The 22,441-nt window shown below is 36.9% G+C and overlaps 1 protein-coding gene across 2 annotated transcripts in view; it reads right to left on the minus strand.

Moving 5' to 3' along the window:
- LOC126411634 (cadherin-87A) overlaps positions 1–22,441 on the minus strand; it is a 709,414-nt gene that overhangs the window by 37,429 nt on the left and 649,544 nt on the right. For both annotated transcript variants that reach the window (XM_050081378.1, XM_050081379.1), the window contains 6 exons: positions 18,735–18,906; positions 18,433–18,635; positions 17,720–17,834; positions 13,229–13,518; positions 6,455–6,630; positions 4,917–5,052 (listed from right to left, as the gene is read on the minus strand). In XM_050081378.1, the coding sequence (XP_049937335.1) occupies positions 4,917–5,052; positions 6,455–6,630; positions 13,229–13,518; positions 17,720–17,834; positions 18,433–18,635; positions 18,735–18,906 (1,092 nt within the window). The remainder of the gene's footprint in view (positions 1–4,916; positions 5,053–6,454; positions 6,631–13,228; positions 13,519–17,719; positions 17,835–18,432; positions 18,636–18,734; positions 18,907–22,441) is intronic.

A 22,441-nucleotide genomic window follows, 5' to 3' on the forward strand; every position in this document is an offset into this window, starting at 1 on the left:
ACCTATGCAAAGGATACATGTCCTATAGTTTATAAAGTTTATCATCAAGCTAAACATTAACTTAATAAATGTGAAGAGAAATGAAATCCAAATTCTTTAGTATTGGATACATCATTTAATAACAATTCACCATCATCATTAACTACATTAAGGAGATCATAGCAGACATTCTACAAGACTTTTAAGTCAGAGGCATATGAACTAGATCAGTAATCTACATGTAGGAAATATTTTGTACCGTGGTTCCTGTTTATTTACTGGTCAACTATAAAACAATATAATCAAAGTCAAGATAAAAATGATGCCTGCAGTGGATATATTTTGGGCATCTTTTTTCAGTTGTGAATGATATGCAGATGGTGACACACTTACAAATTTAAAATAAAAAATTTCTCAAAAGGAGCAGTGAATTAGTATTATTAAAAAACCAAACATAAATTTGAAGAACTAGGTGAAAAGTCGTGAGAAGTCATGGCCTGAACCATCTCACTGACATCATGCAAACATGACGGTCATCACCCAGATCTCTTGCGGCTAAAAATTCTAAACTGAAGCAAAAATGTTGGCAGTGGTCTCTTCCAAAACATGTGGAATTTTGTTCAGAGGTGAGGAGCTACTCTTCATGCCAAGGAAACAAAAGTCTTTTATTCCAGCTTTAGGGGTCTATCTCATAAATGCAGGAAGGTGGCATTGTTCCTGCAGTTGAACTTGTTGAGATAGCACAGTAAAATTTGTCTTACACTTTGTTCATGGTATTATTCATCTATGTATAAATGGGATTTGCATATATTCATTAATGTTCCACTGAGATCTGCATGATAGCCATTAACCAGTATTGAGTTATAAATTAAGTACTCAAATAAATCAAACTCATTCATCTTACTGTGCTTCCTGCAGAGCCTCAGATGATGCCATACACTTTTTGGGTGCTATAAGAACAGGTTGCCATCCTCTGTGATGTGTTTGGAATGTGCAACATCTAAAACGGTATTTAGTCTAAATTCTATTCACCATTTGAGATACTAAATGTAAAGTATACCATAAATTGTCCATGGAAATTCACATTCATTTTAGAAAATGTGTATTTACTATCTCAAGATATAGCCCTTTTAAATCGAGGGGAAAAGTGCTGTGCACTCAGGTATAACATTTTGAATGGCTAGCTTGTCAAGTTGAGGAAATTTAGAAATATTATAGCAATCAAATAAACTAATTTTATTACAAATTTTATAACACAGTTGTACACCACACTATGAACCTATTTGTAACTGAAATTCAGTCCCATGTCATCCACATCACCGAAGGACTTCTCGACTGAATGAAACTCACATGCATGGATGTATCATATGTATTTTCAGAAGCAAAAGTCTTCAATTGAAAAACTGTTTTGTCAGTATGCTCCTTTTTAAATGCTAGAACATCTGCACCTACTGCATTGTCTCTGGACCAAGCCTAGTAAGACACATGGGTTGATGAGAATGTTGTAACCAATGTGAGAACAATTTGCCAGCTACAAGGCACTGTGTCAAAAAGGTTGACACATTCATCCAATGCCAAAGAAAATGCAATAGAATTTTGCACAAGATGCATATTCGTCCATGTAGCTGTATCAATAACACAGGCCAAAGAAATTTTTTTTTTAACTTTTTTTACTTTGATAGCTGATCTATATAGTTTTTTTAAGCTGAATCCAGATTTACCTTAGTTTTTTTATCACCCATAGTCTTCAAGCAATATGCTTTTTAGTATATAGTATAAAAATCCTATGCTATACGGTAAATGGGGAAATTAATGAAATGCTTTGTTACAACATAAGCATGGTTTGTATTTACAGTAAGCTACTTAAAACAATCATATGTGTTAATAGCGGTTTCACTTGTCAGCTGGAATTGGTTTGTATTTTATTTCCCTTTTTTCTTTGAAGCTTCTTATATAGCTTTTTCTACGATGAGTCGCTTGCTGAACTTCTCGGTGAAGTGACCAACAGTAGTCCCCCATCATGTTGATGTTCCAGCGGCCTTGGTAGCGTTTTTCCATCACTTTAATGTCCTGGTGAAAATGCTCTCCTTGCTCCTCACTAACATGTCTCATATTGTTGGGGAACTAATCAAGGTAACTGTTCAAAAAGTGAACTTTCAGGCTAATTAAAAATCCTAAAATTTTAAACTTCTTTAACATTGTAGCTATAATAGAAACATATTCTGGGTCATTTCAGGTCATAGGAAATTTGAGACGACTTACTTGAATGATACCCACGCTTCTTTCTCATTTAAGGTCATTGTGGATTCAAAGTTAACATCAAACATCAATTTTCTAATGTCAGGTCTGACAAGACTCCTTCTTTTAGTTAAGCTTCTGAAAGGTGTGGAAACTTTTGACAGAGATACTTAAAACATGGTTCATCTTTAGGCAAAGCCTTCATAAATTGTTTCATTAGGCTAACTTTATATGTAGAGATGGTAGGAGTACATGTTTTGGATCTACAAGGTTTTTGCATAGAATGTTCTTCTCACCAGGTTTTAAAGACTACCTCAAAGGCCAGTTTTTACTGCACCAGTGTTGATCCCCATCCCCACTGTCCCATTCACACAAGAAACATGGAAATTTGGTGAAGCCACCTTGCTGACCAAGGAGCATGCATGTTACTTTTAGATCACCACATGTCATCCAACCATGAGCAGAATAGCCTATTTCATAGCTTTCTTTCATATGTACAGAATGTCCAACAGGTATAGATGCATACATGTGACCATTGTGTAGTAAAACAGCCTTTAAACTAGTTTTGTATTAATCAATAAACAGCCTCCAGTCTTCCTTTTTGTATTCAATACCAAACTCATTCATCAGACTGAGAATGTCTGAGCAGTATACTAAATCACCTTCTCGTTGAAAAGACTTGGAAAACTGCTGCTCTCTCTTTCTATACATGTATATGCTGGTTCCAACTGCCAATAAGCTCTTTTCTTTTAATCTAGAGCCAAGCAATTTAGTTTTTTCTTTCATTAAGCCCAGATCCCTAACCAAATCGTTAAACTCAGTCTATTTGGGCTCTAGACTTTCTGTATTACAATGGAATTCATCATCATCTGGTTCATGAAAATTACATTGTACATCAGAAAATACTTCTGTTGGAATAGAATTTAAATCATCTGGTGGTTCAGGAACCAGCAAATCTACACCATGCCCTACTGGTCGGATGGCGGACAGAAGGTTAGGATAGCTTATTACCTTCTTGATAAACACCCAAGCATGTCAGGAAATGGTGAGTGACAGAAACAGTCATTCCAAGCACACAGCTAACAGTAATAATTACACTGAAGCACCAAAGAAACTGGTATAGGCGTGCATACTCAAATACAGATAAACCTTTTCACAAGGCCTGTAATGTTACTTTGGTGTTTTTTTTAATAACAAATTCACCCAAATATAACAAAAACTGTCAGCAGAGTTTTTACGACCACAATTAGACATTGTACTGAGGACATGTACAGGAAACAGGAAGGTGAGGTTAGGTTGACAGTGAACAAAACAGCATCTGTTTACACAAAAATAGAATCGACCTTTTTTTTGCAAGCAAATGTTTTTCAGCAGTGTTACCAACATCATCTACATTCATTACACGTCCTTTTAAAATTACTTTAACTATATAAAAGCTGTTAAATTCTTTAAAAAATTGTGTAATTTAATAAATTTAACAGTAAAAGGGGAAGAAATGGTGAGTGATACCGTTTTTTTTAAGTCTCATATTTGGATATCCCATCCTAAAAAACATAAGAATAAGGTATTTTCAGCAAAAAAGTTTTTCATCATTGGCCTGTGTAATTTTTGGAATTCTGCATTGCATCATCTAATGGAAGAGAGCAGCTGTCAAAAAGTTTTCAAGTTTATTATGACAGGACTCCTCGCTGCAGATACTGAACATATGTTTAAAAATCTTCTTCTATAAAACGAAGTAATGTTTTAGCAACATGAAACTTCCTGACAGATTAAAATTGCGTGCCAGACTGAGACTCAAACTTGGGAACTTTGCCTTCATGGTCAAGTGCTCCACCATCTAAGCTACCCAAGCATGACTCACGAACCATCTACATGGCTTTACTTCTGCCAGTACCTCATCTCCTACCTTCCAAGATGAGATACTGGCAGAAGAAACACTGTGTAGATGGGTCGTGGGTCATGCTTGGGTAGCTCAGTCGGTAGAGCACTGGCCTGTGGAAGACAAAAGTCTCGGGTTCGAGTCTCGGTCCAGAACACAATTTTTATCTGCCAGGAAGTTTCATATAAGTACACACTCCACTGCAGAGTGAAAATTTCATTCTGAACAATTGATACAAATGTTGAGTACTTGTGCTTAAAAAATAAAATATATCTTTTTTCTGCTTCCACTTAATGAACACTTGAATTTGGCAGAGGTTTCTGTAGTTTTTGTGTATCGGCATTCTGCTGTTGATGTTTTAGGGCAGTATAATACTTTCTGTGCATGACATTGTAAAGGGACCAAAAATTGAAGTTTTCTGCTGTATTATAATTTTGCAACCTATTTAGCATCCTGAAACTCAGTTACCTACATCATACAGCATTAAATCTAAACTTATTGTAAAATGACCGCTTAAAAGTTCCAGTCTTGGTTTTATGTGATTTGTCACTTATATTAAAAAGAGAAAATCAATACAGCATGGTGAGTAAAATGCTGAATGGAAAGACATGTACACGACAATGAGATATGATTTTTCTGTCTCTAGTCTTACTAAACTGCATTCAGTGTTACAAAGATCCTTCACTGCACAGCTTTATTATCACAAGAGAGAAAGACATCATTCTTAGCTTTACACATTCAATAATATCTTCGATTTCCACTTAGTGCATGGATGATTTTACATTCTATAATGGTTAAATTATATATGTTTATTCCTTACCACAACATTCTGAATTGAAATTCCTGCATAGTAGCTCTTCAAATAATCATATTTTGCATCAATCACTTTTAAAACCTCAGCTATTGGTGCAATTGTTTGAGTACTCTCATCAACAACATGCATATACATGTCACACCTGTAAAAAAAAAAAAAAAAGCAGTCAAGTAAAGAAACATGTCTACACACCCAAGCATGTCAGGAAATGGTGAGTGACAGAAACAGTCATTCCAAGCACACAGCTAACAGTAATAATTACACTGAAGCACCAAAGAAACTGGTATAGGCGTGCATACTCAAATACAGAGAAATGTGAACAGGCAGAATACAGTGCAGCGGTTAGCAATGGCTGTATAAGACAAGTGTCTGGCACATTTGCTAGATCAGTTACTGCTGCTACAATGACAGGTTATCGAGATTTAAGTGCATTTGAATGTGGTGTTACAGTCAGTTGAATGTGGTGTTACAGTCAGCGCATGAGTGATGGGGCACACCATATCCGAGGTAGCAATGAAGTGGTGATTTTCTCATACGACCATTTCACAAGTGTACCGGGAATATCAGGAATCTGCAAAACATCAAATCTCCAACATTGCTGGGTCTGGAAAGAGATCCTGCAAGAATGGGCTCAACGACGACTGAAGAGAATTGTTCAACGTGACAGAAGTGCTACCCTTCTGCAAACTGCTGCAGATTTCAATGCTGGGCCATCAACAAGTGTCAGCGTGTGAACCATTCAACAAAACATCATGGATTTGGGCTTTTGGAGCCAGCCTACTTATGTACCCTCGATGACCGCATGACACAAAGCTTTATGCCTCGCCTGGGTCCATCAACACCAATGTTGGATTGCTGATGACTGGAAACATATTGCCTGGTCAGACGAGCAGATGGATGTGTACGGGTATGGAGACAACCTCATAAATCCATGGACCCTGCATGTCAGCAGGGGACTGTTCAAGCAAGTGGAGGCTCTGCAATGGTGTGGGGTGTGTGCAGTTGGAGTTATATGGGATTCCTGATACATCTAGATACGGCTCTGACAGGTAACATTTACTTAAGGATCCTGTCTGATCACCTGCATCCATTCATGTCCATTGTGCATTCTGACAGACATGGGCAATTTCAGCAGGGCACTACAACACCCCACATGTCCAGAATTGCTACAGAGGGCTCCAGAAACACTTTGTTGAGTTAAAACACTTCTGCTTGAGCATATCTGGGATTCCTAACAACATACTGTTCAGAACAGATCTCCAATCCCTCATACTCTTACAGATCCATTGTGTCAGTTCCTTCCAGCACTACTTCAGACATTAGTCGAGTCCATACCATGTTGTGTTGTGGCACTTTTGCATGCTCGCGGGGCCCTACACAATATTAGGCAGGGGTACCAGTTTCTGTGGCTCTTCAATGTAAAATTAGTAGTCACACGACTCCGTTTGCAAATATTGCTCACATAATATTTCATTTAATCATGTGAAGGATAAAAATACTTCTGACACTAAAGTATCAATACGGTATTTGGTTGTTATTCATACCAATCATGATGTATATGTCCATTGGAGTCTACATGATATCTGATATCATCTACAACAACCAAGCTTTTGGTGATATTAGACAACTCTGCAACTATTTCATCCCGGTCTTCATTAACAGCTTCTGGTGGTCGAGAAAGTATCACACGTATAAGCTGATCAGGCTCAAAGATCCAAATCTGAAAGGATTTAAAATGTTCATGGAAAAGATCACATTTCTTAGGCTATAAACGGTTAGTAGCTATTCTAGATTAACTTTAACTGCATTTTCCATTGGTGCTTTACAAAACCTGACAACAATACTAAACATGAAAGATTATTCTTATGTTCTGCAAAACATTATTTATTTGTTTACAAATTAGTTTAAAGCTTCTTGGTCCATTGTCAAGTGACAATGGATTATCACTCTTGCATATAAAATGATGTGCAGCTACAATGATTTTACTGGTACAAATAGAGAATATACATAAAATGGTGAGACAATGCTTGCAAAGGAAAACATTACTTTTTAAATGCAGAAATTGTTACATTTATAAAAAATGAAAAATAAAGTTTTTTGTGGAAATCATTACATTTGAAAACAGATGAGAAATAAATTTGAATTTACTAACGTAATCTAACATTTGCATAAATGGAACTTAATTTAACATACGTACAAAAAGAAAATTGTATTTGGTTGCTTACAACTAAGCTGCCGCTCTCTAAAATATGTTTATTTATTTCAATAATTTGGAGTAAAGGAGACTTCTTACTGAATAGTAGAAGTGAGTCATCAACAAGCACATAAAAAAGAATGAAAACTTGCTAGCTTTTGGAAAAACTTTCTTTAATAAGCTAGAATACACACACACACACACACAGAGAGAGAGAGAGAGAGAGAGAGAGAGAGAGAGAGAGAGAGAGAGAGAGCTGTGCAGCTTCATTGTGACAGCTGAACAAAGTGGGAGGAGGGATTGGGGGAAGGGTAACCAGTGGTTTGAAGGGAGGCAACTGGTGTGAAGGATAGCTGCCTCCCTCTGAGCTGCCAGCTACCGCTCCCCAATCCCAAGCCATCTTCCTGTTAGCCACCTCTTTCTCCATCTGCTCGTCCCATCGTTAGCCACCTCTTTCTCCATCTGCTCGCCCCATCTGACACAGACCCACAGCCAGCACAATGTAGCAGTCTCTCTCTCTCTCTCTCTCTCTCTCTCTGCTCTGTGAGTGTGAGTGTGTGTGTGTGTGTGTGTGTGTGTGTGTGTGTGTGTGTGTGCGGGGAGGGGGATGGGTGGGGGGGATTCAAATATGTTCCATAAAGATGGAATTGGCCTTTTCTAGCACCCAACTTCTCTGAAGTTCTGATAGCATAATTGCCATAGCTTTTCTTAACTGGCAGCGATTGCATGTCACTCAGTGTCAAAGATTTCATTTTGTCTGTACTATCAAATAATAACTTGATATGCTATTGGTATTGTAAAATGTAAGACTGTAGTTATAAGGCTAATTTTTTTCTAGTCCATCTGAAATTTTGTTCACATATGGAACAGAGCACCGCTTTCTGTAACTAGTGTCAGGTTCCTGTTGGCCACTGTAAAGAAGCAACATAATCATATGTATTTTCCTTTTGCATAGAATATTATCACTTAGATCAGAATTTTCACATAGGCTCAGTCATGGGTAAACCAGGTTTATTGGTAGAATACTGGGGGAGTGCTATCAGTCTACAAAGGAGATTGCTTACAAATCACTCATGCAACCAGTTCCAGAATACTCCTCAAGTGTGTGGGACCCATACGAAATAGGACTAACAGGAGTATTGAATGTATATAGAGAAGGGTTGCACAAATAATCACAGGTTTGTTTGGTCCAAGAGGAAAGTGTCATGGAGATACTGAAGCTGAGCTGGCAGACTCTTGAAGACAGATGTAAACTTTCCCAAGAAAGTCTGTTACCAAAGTTTCAAGAAACTTGTTTAAGTGACAATTCTAGGGATATATTACAACCACCTACATACTGCTCACAAAGGGATCATGAGGATAAGATTACAATAATTACAGCAGGCACAGGGGCATTAAAACAATCATTCATCCCATGCTCCATACATGAATGGAATGGGCAGAAACCCTAAAACTGGTACAATGGTACATATCTTCTACCATGTACTTCATGGTGGTTTGCAGAGCAAAGATTTAGATACAGATGGCTATTACTGGAAGTGATAAGTTTGATAGTCCACAGCTAGGTTTCATTTGCAGATTCTGATAAAGGAACTTATATGAGGTGATGCCCCATGAAATGGAAAGCTACATTTTGTGATTTTGTGAGTGCTGGGAGCTTGCAGGGATTGTATTATCAGTAACTAATTTTATGTAAATGATAAATATGTGTATCTTTGTGCTAAGGTCTATATTAAAGTCCAAGAAATTTATAGAAGATCCCACCTCCATTGCGAACTGAACTTTATTATGATGGGAGTTCAAATGTTGTAGGAATTTATCTAATTGTCTAGTGGTTTCAGTCCATGAAGTCACAAACATAAAGTTTTCCACTGATGGGGCACTACCTCTTATCATTTCCATTATCTGCCTTTCAAACCAAGCTACAGACTATGAAACTTATCATTTTCAATAATCACTATAGCTCTCATCTACTTGATAATATTCTATGAAAAAGGAAAATGTGTTAAGTTACACAATTTCTGTACACTTGCCAGCAGGAACAAATCAACAGGTGCAAAAATTGGTGCGCTATCCGATATGATGGAAAAATGTCAGATAGCCTTGCAAAAAATTTAAAGTCTTGTTACTACAGAGCATGAAGAAAGGGTGGGGGGTGGGGGGGACGAGTTATTTTAACAATGTTCATCTTAGAGAAGGTCTCTCCGCGATGTTAAGTGGAACAAGACATTTGAAATTCTTATAAAAATGGGATGTCACAGCCGGGCAAGCAGAGTTGTAGCATTATCTATGCTTTTTGAGTTCCATGTCAAGGAGTCTGTTAAATAAATATAAAAAGAAACTCATGAACTAGTTCATCAAGAACAACAGACGCTCGTTCTAAAATTTATAGAGAATGTAACCATTCTGCCTAATAACCATTCTGCCTAAAAGTACAGTGGGCCTACTAGAACTGTTGAAAAGCTTTGAGAAACTACTTAAGACAGATTTTGAGCTAGATGTGCGTAGTAGCAAAGATGAAATTTATGAAGAAGAATGGAAAGGAAAGTACTGCAAAGATGAGAAATGCACAGCATGAAGAAATTTTGTAGTTTAACTTACCACTGACATTGAGGATTTTAGAGGCTGTGTGGTAGCTCAGTTGGGGAGGGATGGAGGCTACAATTGGCCATAACCTAGTCAAATAACCATCTTGACAACTGCCTGAAGTTATTAATATGATTCACAGAAGTCCTAGATCTTGAAGGACAGTAATGAATTTGAACCCTGCTCCTCTAAAATATGAATCCATTTGCTTAACCACTGTGCCCCCTTGGTGGGTGGACACATCAGAAGTACTGAAAGAATTCTGCTGTAGCAAGAATACACAATATGACCAAAACAAAGAACACATCAAAAAGAGACTGGCACTCACGAATAAAGATTTTACTGAACAAAAGAATACTATTGTTATCAAAACTGAAAAAATGTCTCAGGAAAATTATGTCTGCAATATAGTGTTCTATGAATGTGAAGATGGGAGATGGCAGGAAGATTTGAGCATGACTCAAAATCGGTCAAAGAGAATGATCATTTTGCATCTGTCTATTGAGTAAATTAACTTTACCTGTTGTCATTCATAGTGGAGGGTGTTAAATTTGGTTATGTTATTTATGTTACTGATTTATCTGTATGGTGGACTGATATGCCTCCAGGACACTTTTGAAGTTCTGCACAGTGAGCTGTAAATTCACACATGACAAAAATGACAATAAAAATTAATTTGCAGTATGCGTATATTGAACACAAGCAGGTTAACATATGGGTGTACTCCAACTGAAAGTTGCATAAGTGAAAGACTGCCAATGCTGCTGGTATATTCTTCTTCTTCCTCAGCCTCTTCTTCTGAACTTCGAATATTAGGTGTTTGTGTGATATGTGGTGCCTATTACTTCATTGGTCATCCCAGACTTCTTTGGCCTGCCAGATCCTAGTTTATGTCTTTTAAGGTAGTCAGTCTCAATCTGCCAGGATGTTCACTACATTTTCTCTGTTGTCTTCAATATCACTTCTTACATTATATATGTTTAATTCTTTCCTGATGTCACTGTTTCTTAATCTGTCTGCTGGTACAGCCTTTTGTAGCCCTAAGAAATCTCATTTCAGCTGTATAAATATTACTTTCTAGTCATTTGTAAATGACCAATGACAAACTCATATCTTAAAAACATCTTTTGTTGGCAGAAATTTTCAGAAATTAATTAAATTAATTATTTACTTCATTAAATTTTCTTGTTCTCTAACTGAGGTGCCAAAGAAAATTATTCCTCATCTGTGTCATGTTATGTTACAAACACACACACACATACACAAGAGAGAGAGAGAGAGAGAGAGAGAGAGAGAGAGAGAGAGAAGGAGCAGGTGGAGAGAGGGAATAGGAGAGTTCATATTCTTTCATCTTACTCACAGAGGTATCATTCAATGTCTGATACAAGCCATATATTTATCATCTTTCCTGTTAATTTCTAATAAAGTACAGGGTGAGCACAAAGCCTTGCCCTGATTATAAAAATTTATCACAGAATACCCGCTTGACATAATAAGTTACATTTGATGCTGTTACATAGGTTAGTGTCACTAGTTGTGACCAATAGATGGCACTAGTGCTCCACAACACCGACGCGGTCTGTTAGGTCACGTTAGTTGCTGGCAAAATGGTGTCGAAGCAGGAGAAAGCGCAATGTGTGCTTTGGTTTCACAAAACGAAATCACCCGTCAGTGTTCAGTGTAAATTTCGGGCTTCTTATGGACGCAGCCCTCCTGACGTTAAATCAATAAAGCGAAGTTATGCAAAGTTTAATGAAACAGGCAGAATTGAAGATCGTACTTGAAGTGGCAGGCCTCGTTTGAGTGATGCAATTGTTGATCGTGTTCGGCAATCGTTTCAACGGGGTCCGTCTGAATGAACTCGTCAAGCATCACGTGAACACCAAATACTGCAAGCAAGTGTGGTGAAGCATCTTCATGAATGGCTTAAGTTGCATGCTTACAAAGAGCAAATCGTGCAGGCCTTGCAATGTGCTGAATATGCAACTGAGATTCTCAACAGGACTGATCGTCTAATGATTACTTAAATCGCATATGCTTTACCAATGAATACACCTTTCATGTCAGTGGAATGGTAAATAAGCATAATGTCCATATATGGGGTTCAGAGTCTCCACATGCTACTATACAGTTACAGTGAGACAGCAAAAAAGTGAATGTTTGGTGCGTCCTCATGCATAACAAGGTTTTTGGATCATTTTTCTTCGCAGAAAAATCCATTACCGCTAACATTTACTTAGATGTTTTGCAACAGTTCATTGCCCCACAGTTAGAAGAATATCAACCATGGATAATTTTTTTCCAGCAAGGTGGAGCACCCCCCTCCCCCCCCCCCCCCCCCCCTCCAATTGGGCTTTGATAGTGCTTTATTTCCTAGATGAAACATTTACGGATTGGTGGATTGGAAGGAATGGTCCAACACCCTGGCCACCCCACTCTCCAGACATTACGACCCTTGACTTTTTTTATGGGGCTATATCAAGGACAGAGTCTTCGTCACACCAGTTGCTGACGTCGACGAACTGAAGGCTAGGATACAAGCTGCTATGGGTACTGTGGCAGAACACATGTTATGAAACACCCGGCGGGAACTGGAATACTGCCTCGACATTCTCTGAGCTACCAAGGGAGAACATTTTGAGGTTTACTAATGCGATTGGTCCCCCCCCCCCCCCCCCCCCCAAAAAAAAAAAAAAAGAACTAGCAACACACTAACCTATGTAACAGCAACAAATGAAAATTATTATGGCAAACGGTTATTCTGTAATAAATTGTTATAGTCAGAGCAAGACTTCGTGCTCACGCTCCTCCATCCTTTATCTTACTTTTAAATAATTTTTTTAAAGTACATGTTCCCTTATAATTTAATTTTTTATCATTCTACTCCTTTCCTGTCAGTTGTCTTTGCATATTCAGAGTTTCAAATTACATTTTCTTCTCTCACTACCTATGCCAATCTTTGTTTCTGTTGTTTTCTTCTTTCCCTTTCTCCCCACCAAGGAGCCACAAAGGGCCAAGTACAAATGTCATTTTGTGTCCAGCCTTGTACCAGCTTTATGGAAAGCCAAACTGACAATATAACAGCTCAGGTTTGTAATCATTGGCTTTCCAGTCATATAAATAGTAGATTATTTACAAAAAGGCTTCATTTAATGTATCAAAAGCAGAAACTCTATTTAACATTCAATTCAAGAGATTTTGATAGCTTTGAAGAAACAGAATCACATTGTCCAATTTGTTGAATTCACTATTATTCTTAGTAATATGAAAATATAATTTTACTGCTGCCTCCCCCCACCCTGGTGTGTGTGTGTGTGTGTGTGTGTGTGTGTGTGTGTGTGTGTGGAGGGTCGGGGGTGGAAGCAGGGATGGTTGGGGGGGGGGGGGGGGGGTGTACATGGGGGATGGGGGGTGGCACGCTTGTGCATGTGTGCGATATGTTTTTCTATAATTGAATATTATGATTCAATTCTTTATCACATGCAGCACTAAAAAAACCGATAATTACATAAATGAGAAGCATTTTCAGTATACTTACATGGACCTTTGCTGTTGCTTCTCTTTCTGGTGGAGCCTTTTCTCTAGCAACTATATTAAGCACAAATCTGTCCTGATTATATTCAGCCATGTAATTTGCAGTGACTAGTTTTCCTTCCTCGCTTATGTTGAATGGTGAAGGTATAATAGAACCTGATGATTTATTTGCTCCATATTTGTATAGATTTGATGCAGCAATGTAATAAAGAACAGTGCCATTATCTCCCAAATCAGGATCTGTTGCAGACAGCTTTGACACAAATTCATTGACGTTTGCCATTGCATTTATGCCTGCCAAAGAGAAGTAAAAGACACCAATTAAAATGAGGTAATAATAATAACAACAACAAACTAGAAGTACATGAAACAAATATGTTGATATACCAGTATGTGAAATGAGTGCTACACTACACAGGGGACAAAATGTAGATAGAGGATACATTACGTCTTCACAGCATTTAATTTTCTGCTGAATGAAATTAACCAAACAGAAAGTCAAGACGAAATGTTAACCTGAAAAACAAAATGCTACCTTTTGGAAGTTGACTGCTAAACACGCCTTGTAAAAACATAGCAGAAGTGGCATGAATTATAACAAATGTTGAAAGAAAAAAAGACTGTAGACAGATAACCAACTAAATATAAAGAAACTGAAAATAAAGGAAAATAAGGTTGGAGCTAAAAGCGCTGAAATCTAATAACACACCCATTCATTCATTTGTTGATGATGTTCCCTAGACTCCGTCAAGATGGGAAACATTGAGGGATGTGGAATGAGTCAAGGTATACTTAAGAAAAGGCTAACAAGTAGTAGAAATTTAATGTGCACACTGTATTAACAACTGTATCTCTTTATTTCTTAACATTATTTATGCTTATGCTAGCTAAATACAACATAACAAATTAGAACAAAATCTATTAACCTCAAAAAAGCTGCTGCCTCCTCCATTACATTAAATAGTTAACTGCTGTTTATCTTCTACTGGTGGTTCAATATTTAGTTAATTATACTCTTTGTTTTCAAAGAAAATGGCAACAAAGTACTTATCTGTGTGGACTCCAATAAGTTACATTACTCCAATCTGCAGTCAGTTTCATTTCTGTGACACAGTCTGCCAGTCTGATTTTAGAAAAGAAGGTAATACTTCATACATGCCAGGGGGATGTCATTTTCCCAATATCATTTTAGTTTTCCCAGTAAAATTTTATAATCCAGCCAATCAAGAGTTTTGGCAGACTCGCAGAATGTACCAACAGGATAGTTCTTTTTCACTGAACTCTGTCAGGATTTCCTTTATGACCTCTGGTATAACTGTGGTTCATATGAAAATGGAAGCGCGTACCTAGTTGAATATACTGTTTATACATGTATCAGTGACTCAGTGCTTCCTTTATTTGGTGAGTTATAGCCTACACTTCTTAAATTATTTCTCTGTGGTGAATACTTTAAGTCAAACTGAGAGACAAACAAAAAGTTCTCTGCAGAAAATTTAGGCAGTGTTCTATTATAGCTTATTTTCACAGAACTATTGAAAAAACTGGAAGGAGTGAAAGGATCAATTATTTGGTTTGCTTATCTCCAGTTTTATAGAGGAGTGTTTTTACAGCATATTTAAGACTCTCAGCAATTATATCTTGAGTCATTAGCTGATTACAAAGATATGTCAGGGTTAGTCCTATCAAGTCCACACAAAATTTTAGTACTTTGGTAGACCATCGTAGCCTTCAGAATTACTACATTTTTAATGACTCAATGCTTTTTTTAATATGTTTAGGGACTGTATTTTGGAACTAATATCTTTTGGTGCTGTATGCGGTAACTGTCAAATTAAATCTAAGGCATTTATACTTAATCCTTTATGAGTGAGTTCAATTTTTGCTGCCACTGCTAGATCATTGATTGTGGGGGTCAGTGACTGCATGTGTCATCCATTGGTCAGCTTCAGTGCAGTTGCCATCTCTCTGATATTATCTTCAATAAAATAGCAAATACAAAGATAACAAGCAGTTTGACAAACATTTCAGTTAATGTGAATACCATAGATATTACACATCAATGCAGTGTTTTGGAGTGGTATTAGGGAAACCAATGGACAGAATGAGCAGCCATATGCAAATGTTTGCTGATGATGCTGTAGCGAATGGAAAATTGTTGTTGCTGTGTGACTGGAGGAGGACACAGAAAATTTGTATTTGGTGGAATGAATGGCAGCTTGCTATAAATGTAGGGAAATGTAAGTTAATGCAGGTGAGTAGAAAAAACAATACTATAATTTTCAAATACAATATTAGTGATGTGCTGCCTGACCCAGTAACATCAATTAAATACCTAGATGTAACATTGCAAAGCAGTATGAAATGGAACAAGCATGTGAGGTTGGTGGTAGGGTACACGAATCGTCGACTTCGGTTTACTGGGAGAATACTAGGAAGGTGTAGGTCATCTATAAAGGGGACTGCTTACAGAACATTAGTGTGACCTATTCTTGAGTACTGCTCGAGTATTTGGGATCCTCACCAGATCGTGTTAAAGGAAGACATCCATCGAAGCACTTCAGAATCACGCTGCCGTATTTGTTACTGGTTAGGTTTGATCAACATGCAAGTATTACAGAGATGCTTCATGAACTCAAATGAGTATCCCCAGAGGGGGAATGACATCCATTTTGTAAAAGACAATTAACAAAATTTAGAGAACCGCCATTTATGGTTGACTGCAGAATGATTCCTCTACTGCCAATGCACATTTTGCTTAAGGGCCATGAAGGCTAGATAAGAGAAATTGAGGCTCAGGCAGAGGCATATGGACTGTCATTTTTCCCTTAGTCCTTTTGTGAGTGGAACAGGGAAGTGAATGACCTATAGTGGTACAAGGCAACCTTCACCACGCACCATATGATGGCCTGCAGGGTACGTATGTAACTGTAGATACACAAATGCACATACATTACTCTCCCTTGGTAACAGGCAAAGAAAACAAATCTGAACAAATGGTATGAATATATAAAAAAAGAACAGAAAATTTATTCGCTTCCTTTACTGTATTGGTCCTAGCTTCAGACTGACTTGTCCAGATCTTATGCTATTCTATTTCTTATTTTCTAAAATGGAATCTCAAAACAATTCTGTAAAATGCTATATTTTTAAATGTATGTATCTGTCACCCCTCTCTAGTTGTTTCACTGAGTGATGTGGTGCATTGCAGCACACTGGACTCTAATTCAGGAGGACAACAGTTCAAATCTGCATCTGCCCATCCAAATTTTAGTTTTCCATGATTTCCCTAAACTGCTACAGGCAAGTGCTGGGATGGTTCCTTTGAAGGGCACAGCTGATTTTCTTCCCTATCCTTGAAACAATCCAAGCTTGTACACCATCTCTAATAACCCCACTGTTGATGGGACCCTTTCCAGTTGTTCCTCTCCAGTGGCTGCTAAATATATGTTTTCCTTCTGTCTTAAATATTGTTAATATTCATTTAATACTTTCATTTTGTATGAATCTGTCTTAATATGAATTACGATAATGTCAATATTGACAGGTGCTTTAGTGTTTTCTGGATTCTTCTCTCAATTATTGTCACATATTTTTTTCAAAAGAAAACCTTGACTGTTATGAGGAGTATAATTTTCTGTTTATTAACTACTGCCCAAGTTCAACTTTATAACCATTATCAAGCAACATTCAGATAACCTTTATGCAAGATATGACATCAGATACAAATGAATCCATTGACCCACATGTGGAACCACTTATAAACAGTAACAGGATGCATATCAAATAGGAATATTCATACACAGAGTGATATGGAGTCTCAGTGATGGCACATCAAATATGTATTTAAGTATTGTACATGGTTATCCCATATGTTTTACAAACTTTCTGTTCCTATTTTATACAGACCATATTAATATTTATATGTAGATTGATCTGTATGTCAAATCTGTTGCCACATGCTGTATAGAGGATATCTGAATGTTGCTTGATAATTACTGCTAAATTGGCCAATAGCAAACAAAATAAAAATTGTACAGACCAAATTGAGAATGTTTTCTTGTGATGAATATATCAAGGGTGTTGTCACTTGTGCAAACAAAATCATTGTCACATGTTGTCACTAAAGTTTCTGCGCTCTTCTTTATTAAAAAAACGCACACTGGGCCATATTATACCTCACTTTCGCTTAACTGCCACTCACCATCCCTCCCTCCCGTTATTTTGCTCTATTGTGTTATCCAAGAGTTTTTATAATTGCCTGAAGGATTCTTGAGATGCTTTATACTTTATTTTCAACAATGTTAGTCATTTTGCCTTTCAGTCTTTTAAAATGTTAGCTTATGATGTGATTACTGAACAGATTGTCACATGGCGAGCAGAAATCTCGTGTGTGTTTTACTACTGCAGTTAGACATCGCAAATATAAACATCTGATGTGGTGGAGCTTTATCTCTCACTTAGCTTTATAATTTCAAAAATATTTGCTTGGACTCACCTGCATAATAATCACTGTGCAAGAAATGTGGGGCATTGTCATTTACATCCAGTACAGTTATTTGTATTTGTGCTATACTGGTGTCTCTCTCAAAGGTTAGTTTTGCTTTCTCTTCCTGTGAAAGATAAACACAGTTGTGTGAATTCAAAAAGACATCTTTTCAACCAAGTTTAAATGACAATGTTGGCCAGAGTGGATCATTCAGACTCATTCTAGCAAGCAAAACTAAGGCATGCCACCCACTCGCCTGTAGACAAATAGGGTGTTTGGTGCATAGACATATTTAATAGATTAAAAAATTTCTCATGCTTTTCAACTTGTAAAGAGTGTCTGCACATTAGTAGTTACCTTTCCTCACATTTTTGTTTGCTTTATCCATTGTGGATTCTCAGATTGTTTCAAAGACAGAGAAAGCAATATAAATGAGGGTCACTTGGATATGAAAAATCTTATTTAAAAAAAATAACTTAAATAATATGGGGACTCTTGAATATACAACTTTTCTGTCATTTAGATTTGCTAATGTAGCAAAGCACATTTTAAGTAACTTGTAGAAAGCAAAAGCCTGCCTCCAGTTCGGTCACATAAAATATGCGTGTTCAAAATCAGTTAAATATAAGCATGACGGGGTTCATAATTAATCTCTGAGAATAATAAAAATACAGTGTATTCTGGCAATGCATAATAATTGGTTGGCTGTAATCTCTTATTACCTGGGTAGTATAATAATCAGGATCATTTGTAGCTTTGATGTGCAATATGTATAACTCTTCTTTTTCACGGTCAAATGATTTATTGGCATAGAGACTACCATCGGTCTTATCAATATAGAAATCTCCTTCTTCATTCCCAGAAATAATGTAATAATATATGCGTGCATGTTGCCCTTCATCTCTGTCAATAGCTTCTACCCTGCCTGTAACACAACATAATGCATATGACATATCATTTTGTAATGTGTCTCTGTAGAAACAGTCCTGCCAATATTAAGGCAAATTAAAAATTGAAAACATACCAATAAGTTGTGGAGCCGGTGTGTTTTCTACTACACGGAACTTGTATGGATTCACTGTATCATCCAGTGGAAACTCTGGCTTGTTGTCATCTGTATCTACTAGAAGTACTGTTAAGAAATGCATTGTTTCATAAGGAACTGGTGAACCATGGTCCTTAGCAACAAGAACTAACTGAAAACAGAGATGCAAAATTTAATTATTATTTCACAAATAAACTCTCCACCAGCGCTACACTAAACAAAGTGTGTTTATGATTTGTGTATGTCTTGCACAGACTTAAATATGAAAAGGATAGATTGCTATTCACCATATAGAGGAGACATTGAGTCATTGACAGGCACAACAAAAAGACTGCTATATGTTTTAACTTCTGGCCAAAAGGTCTGCTTTTAAAGTAGAAAACATATTCACAAATTAATGTGCGATGTGAATGTAAAATCACTCATTCCACATCATTACAATTCATTGTGCAAATGATCCATGGAACATGGAATTAACTAACTACCACACATTTATAAAACACAATACACACACTCATGGCCACTGACTCTGGTCGCTATCAGACAAAGTGGTCATGTGTATGTGAATTGTACTTGTGTGAAGGTGTGTGTGTTTCCTACTTCAGAAGGATGTCTTCTGGCTGAAAGCAAAAGTTATAGCAGTTTTTTCATTGTACCTGTTTATGACTCAACATCTCCCCTATATAGTGACTTAGAGTCTACTTTTTTCATATTTTTGTTATTCCATCCTGGAATTTCCATTGTTTCATTTCACATAGACTTCAATTTACACGTGAGTAATTGATCATATTTGCATTATAATGTTCAAGGCATAAGTGATAAAAATAGATGTTTTTGAATTATTTGTCACCGGCCTTGCTCCTTCTGTAATTGTTACACAACAAATCAGTAGACAATTCATTATTTCAGATATGAAGGCTATAACCTAACACCTAGCAACATCTTACTGCATCACTTCACTTCATGGATTTTTGGGTAAATTAATATTGGGTCATAGAAGTGGGCTACTCATATATATTAACATCAACACTTTATGTAACTGTCCAGAACCAAAGCATTTTACATATTGTATTCTATCTTACTGGGATAAAGATCCAATTGAACTAATAATTTCTAGAAAAGTTAATACATCCAGTAGTCCAGTAGGTAACAAATTATGAACACATCATCTCAGCGGTCATTATAAATGGTCACCTCTCAGATCATTTAGGTCAGACACTAGTGATAAAATGTAGTACCAAATTTAAACCAATAAAAATGTAAGAACACAAGACCATACTATTTGGAAACAACTTTTGTATATTAAGACAAAATGCATGGTTATCATTAAAGTGCATCTACTCACGGAGGTCCAGTAACTATCATATGTCGGCAGAACTTGGTAGGTATGCTAATGCATTAATGCTGAAAAAAAGTACCAATTTTGACGACCAGGTGCTGTACTCTTATCTCATCAACATCTCCAGAACTCATATTAAACAATTTGCTTAAGTGGCATTTAATAATGAGATCAGTATTATGCATTCCTCACCTGTTTGACCTTTTCTGCCCAGATCTCATTCCTAATCCATTATGTATAACATTTCTACATGTCTTTCTCGCATTCACAGTGTCAGATTTGCACCTACTGGCCAAATTTGGAACTAAAATTTTTCCAGCATAAATTGATTTTGCATTAATGCAGTAAAATATCAACAAAGTTTCACCACCATACAAATAATTACAGCCCACACTGGTCCTCTGTGAGTAGCTACATTTTAATTATAGCCACCCAGTACTTTAAGTCAGGAATCTCAGTAATTACTACAATTAGGGTCAACAACAAATGGAATATGTTCCTAGAAGTACTGACTGGGCTCATGAATGCTAACATCCCATTTAAAAAAGTGTATATCCACAAACATCCAAATTTAAAAACAAAAGCCTGACATTGTATGTTAAAACAAAAGATCTGAGAGAAAAAATGAAGAATCTGTGTAGCCTGCACTAACTGCTAAACATCAAGTTATATAAAGACCTCTAGAAGCAATGTAAATATCAGTTCTACAGAGAAGTTAGGAGATTAAAAATGGAAAGAATCAGACAACAGATATGAAGCTCAGACAATTTTTCAGAGTCTTGCTGGTCAATTGCAAATAAAATTAGAAACAGTGCAGCCAACTCTAAAATCAAACATGAAACATTATGACATTTCTGATCTCCTTCTGGTTAGCAATATCTTTAATGATCACTTTATAGATACTGCTGCAAGAAACAGGATGCACAACATACATTTGAGTCCACTGACGAGCAAACCAGTGGTGCACTACCTGCAGTATCAGCAGGCTTAGATGAAATTTCACCATTTCTATTGAAGAAATATAAACATGAGACAGTGAAACCATTACTTCAGCTAATAAACTTTGTTCTTGAAGATTGAGTACTATCTGTCTAGTTGAAACCCTTACACAAAAGATGGAAAATAAAGTATGTTCATGACAGCAGATGTATTGCCCTAATTTAGGTATTCAGTAAACTGGTTTGGAAAATAATGTTAAAAAGCATCTAGGTGAATGACAACTATGCTGAGAGATTATATCCAGCATTGTTTCAGAATAGGACAGAATATCATACTGGCAGCATTACAATTTGTCCATTATGTACTTGAAAAAATAAATTAAAAGTACCAAGCAGCAGGGTTATTCTTCAACCTCACCCAACCATTTTGGTATAGCACTGAGGGAGAAGTTTGGGTTAGTTACACCAAACAACCCCCATTTAGCAGTAGTTCATTTATTCACCACTTTACACAAGCAAGGCTCACAAAGAACTGGCTATGGCGGAAGAGGCCAAAGATAATCTTAGCTTAGTTCAAAGATGGATGCATTAATGTTGGTGTCGATTTCATCAGCGCCACAGTACAACATGGGGCATTATTGCCAGAAACTGTGATAAATGGTAAACACATGTAGTTACTAGACACATATTTAAAAGTCAGACAACAATGAGCACAAATTATGTGTTATTGTCGTGGTCTTCAGTCCAATGACTGGTTTGATGCAGCTCTACATGCTTCTCTACCTGTGCAAGCCTCTTCATCTCCAAGTAACTACTGCAACCTACATCCTTCTGAATCTGCTGACTGTATTCATCTCTTGGTCTCCCTTCATGATTTTTACCATGATAATGGAAAAGTACTAGAGAGGAGATGACCAAGAATAAGAATTATACATTTTTGTCTCCTTCAGGGCTCCATTTTAGTTACATTCCACTTCGTACATTATGTAAGTGATTTGCCAAGTTCTCCAGATAATAGGCATCTGATCGCTACGTATGCTGGTGCCATGTCTCATGTCTCTTGTACTCACACTTTGCCCAACTTTGATGAACTGATCCAAACATTTTTGAAAAGGCAAGAGCTCACATTAAAGAAGACAACTTAAAAGTCAACATAGAAAAAACAAATATTGTACACTTTAAACTGAGTGGTTCAAAGAGACAAAATATTGTGAATGATGAGATTCTCGCAAAAACCAGTTCAGGACGTAAATTTTTGGGTTTCTACACAGATGACTGACTTTCATGGAAGCTGCAGGCTGACCATGCCTGCAAAATTGTAATGTCCTATCTATGTGTTAAGGGAGATGGTCACAAAACCTTAATTCTGAAACCCTCTGGACTGTCTACTTTGGATTGCCTACTTTCTT

Source organism: Schistocerca serialis, chromosome 1 (assembly GCF_023864345.2).
Source record: "Schistocerca serialis cubense isolate TAMUIC-IGC-003099 chromosome 1, iqSchSeri2.2, whole genome shotgun sequence".
NCBI classification, from domain to species: domain Eukaryota; kingdom Metazoa; phylum Arthropoda; class Insecta; order Orthoptera; family Acrididae; genus Schistocerca; species Schistocerca serialis.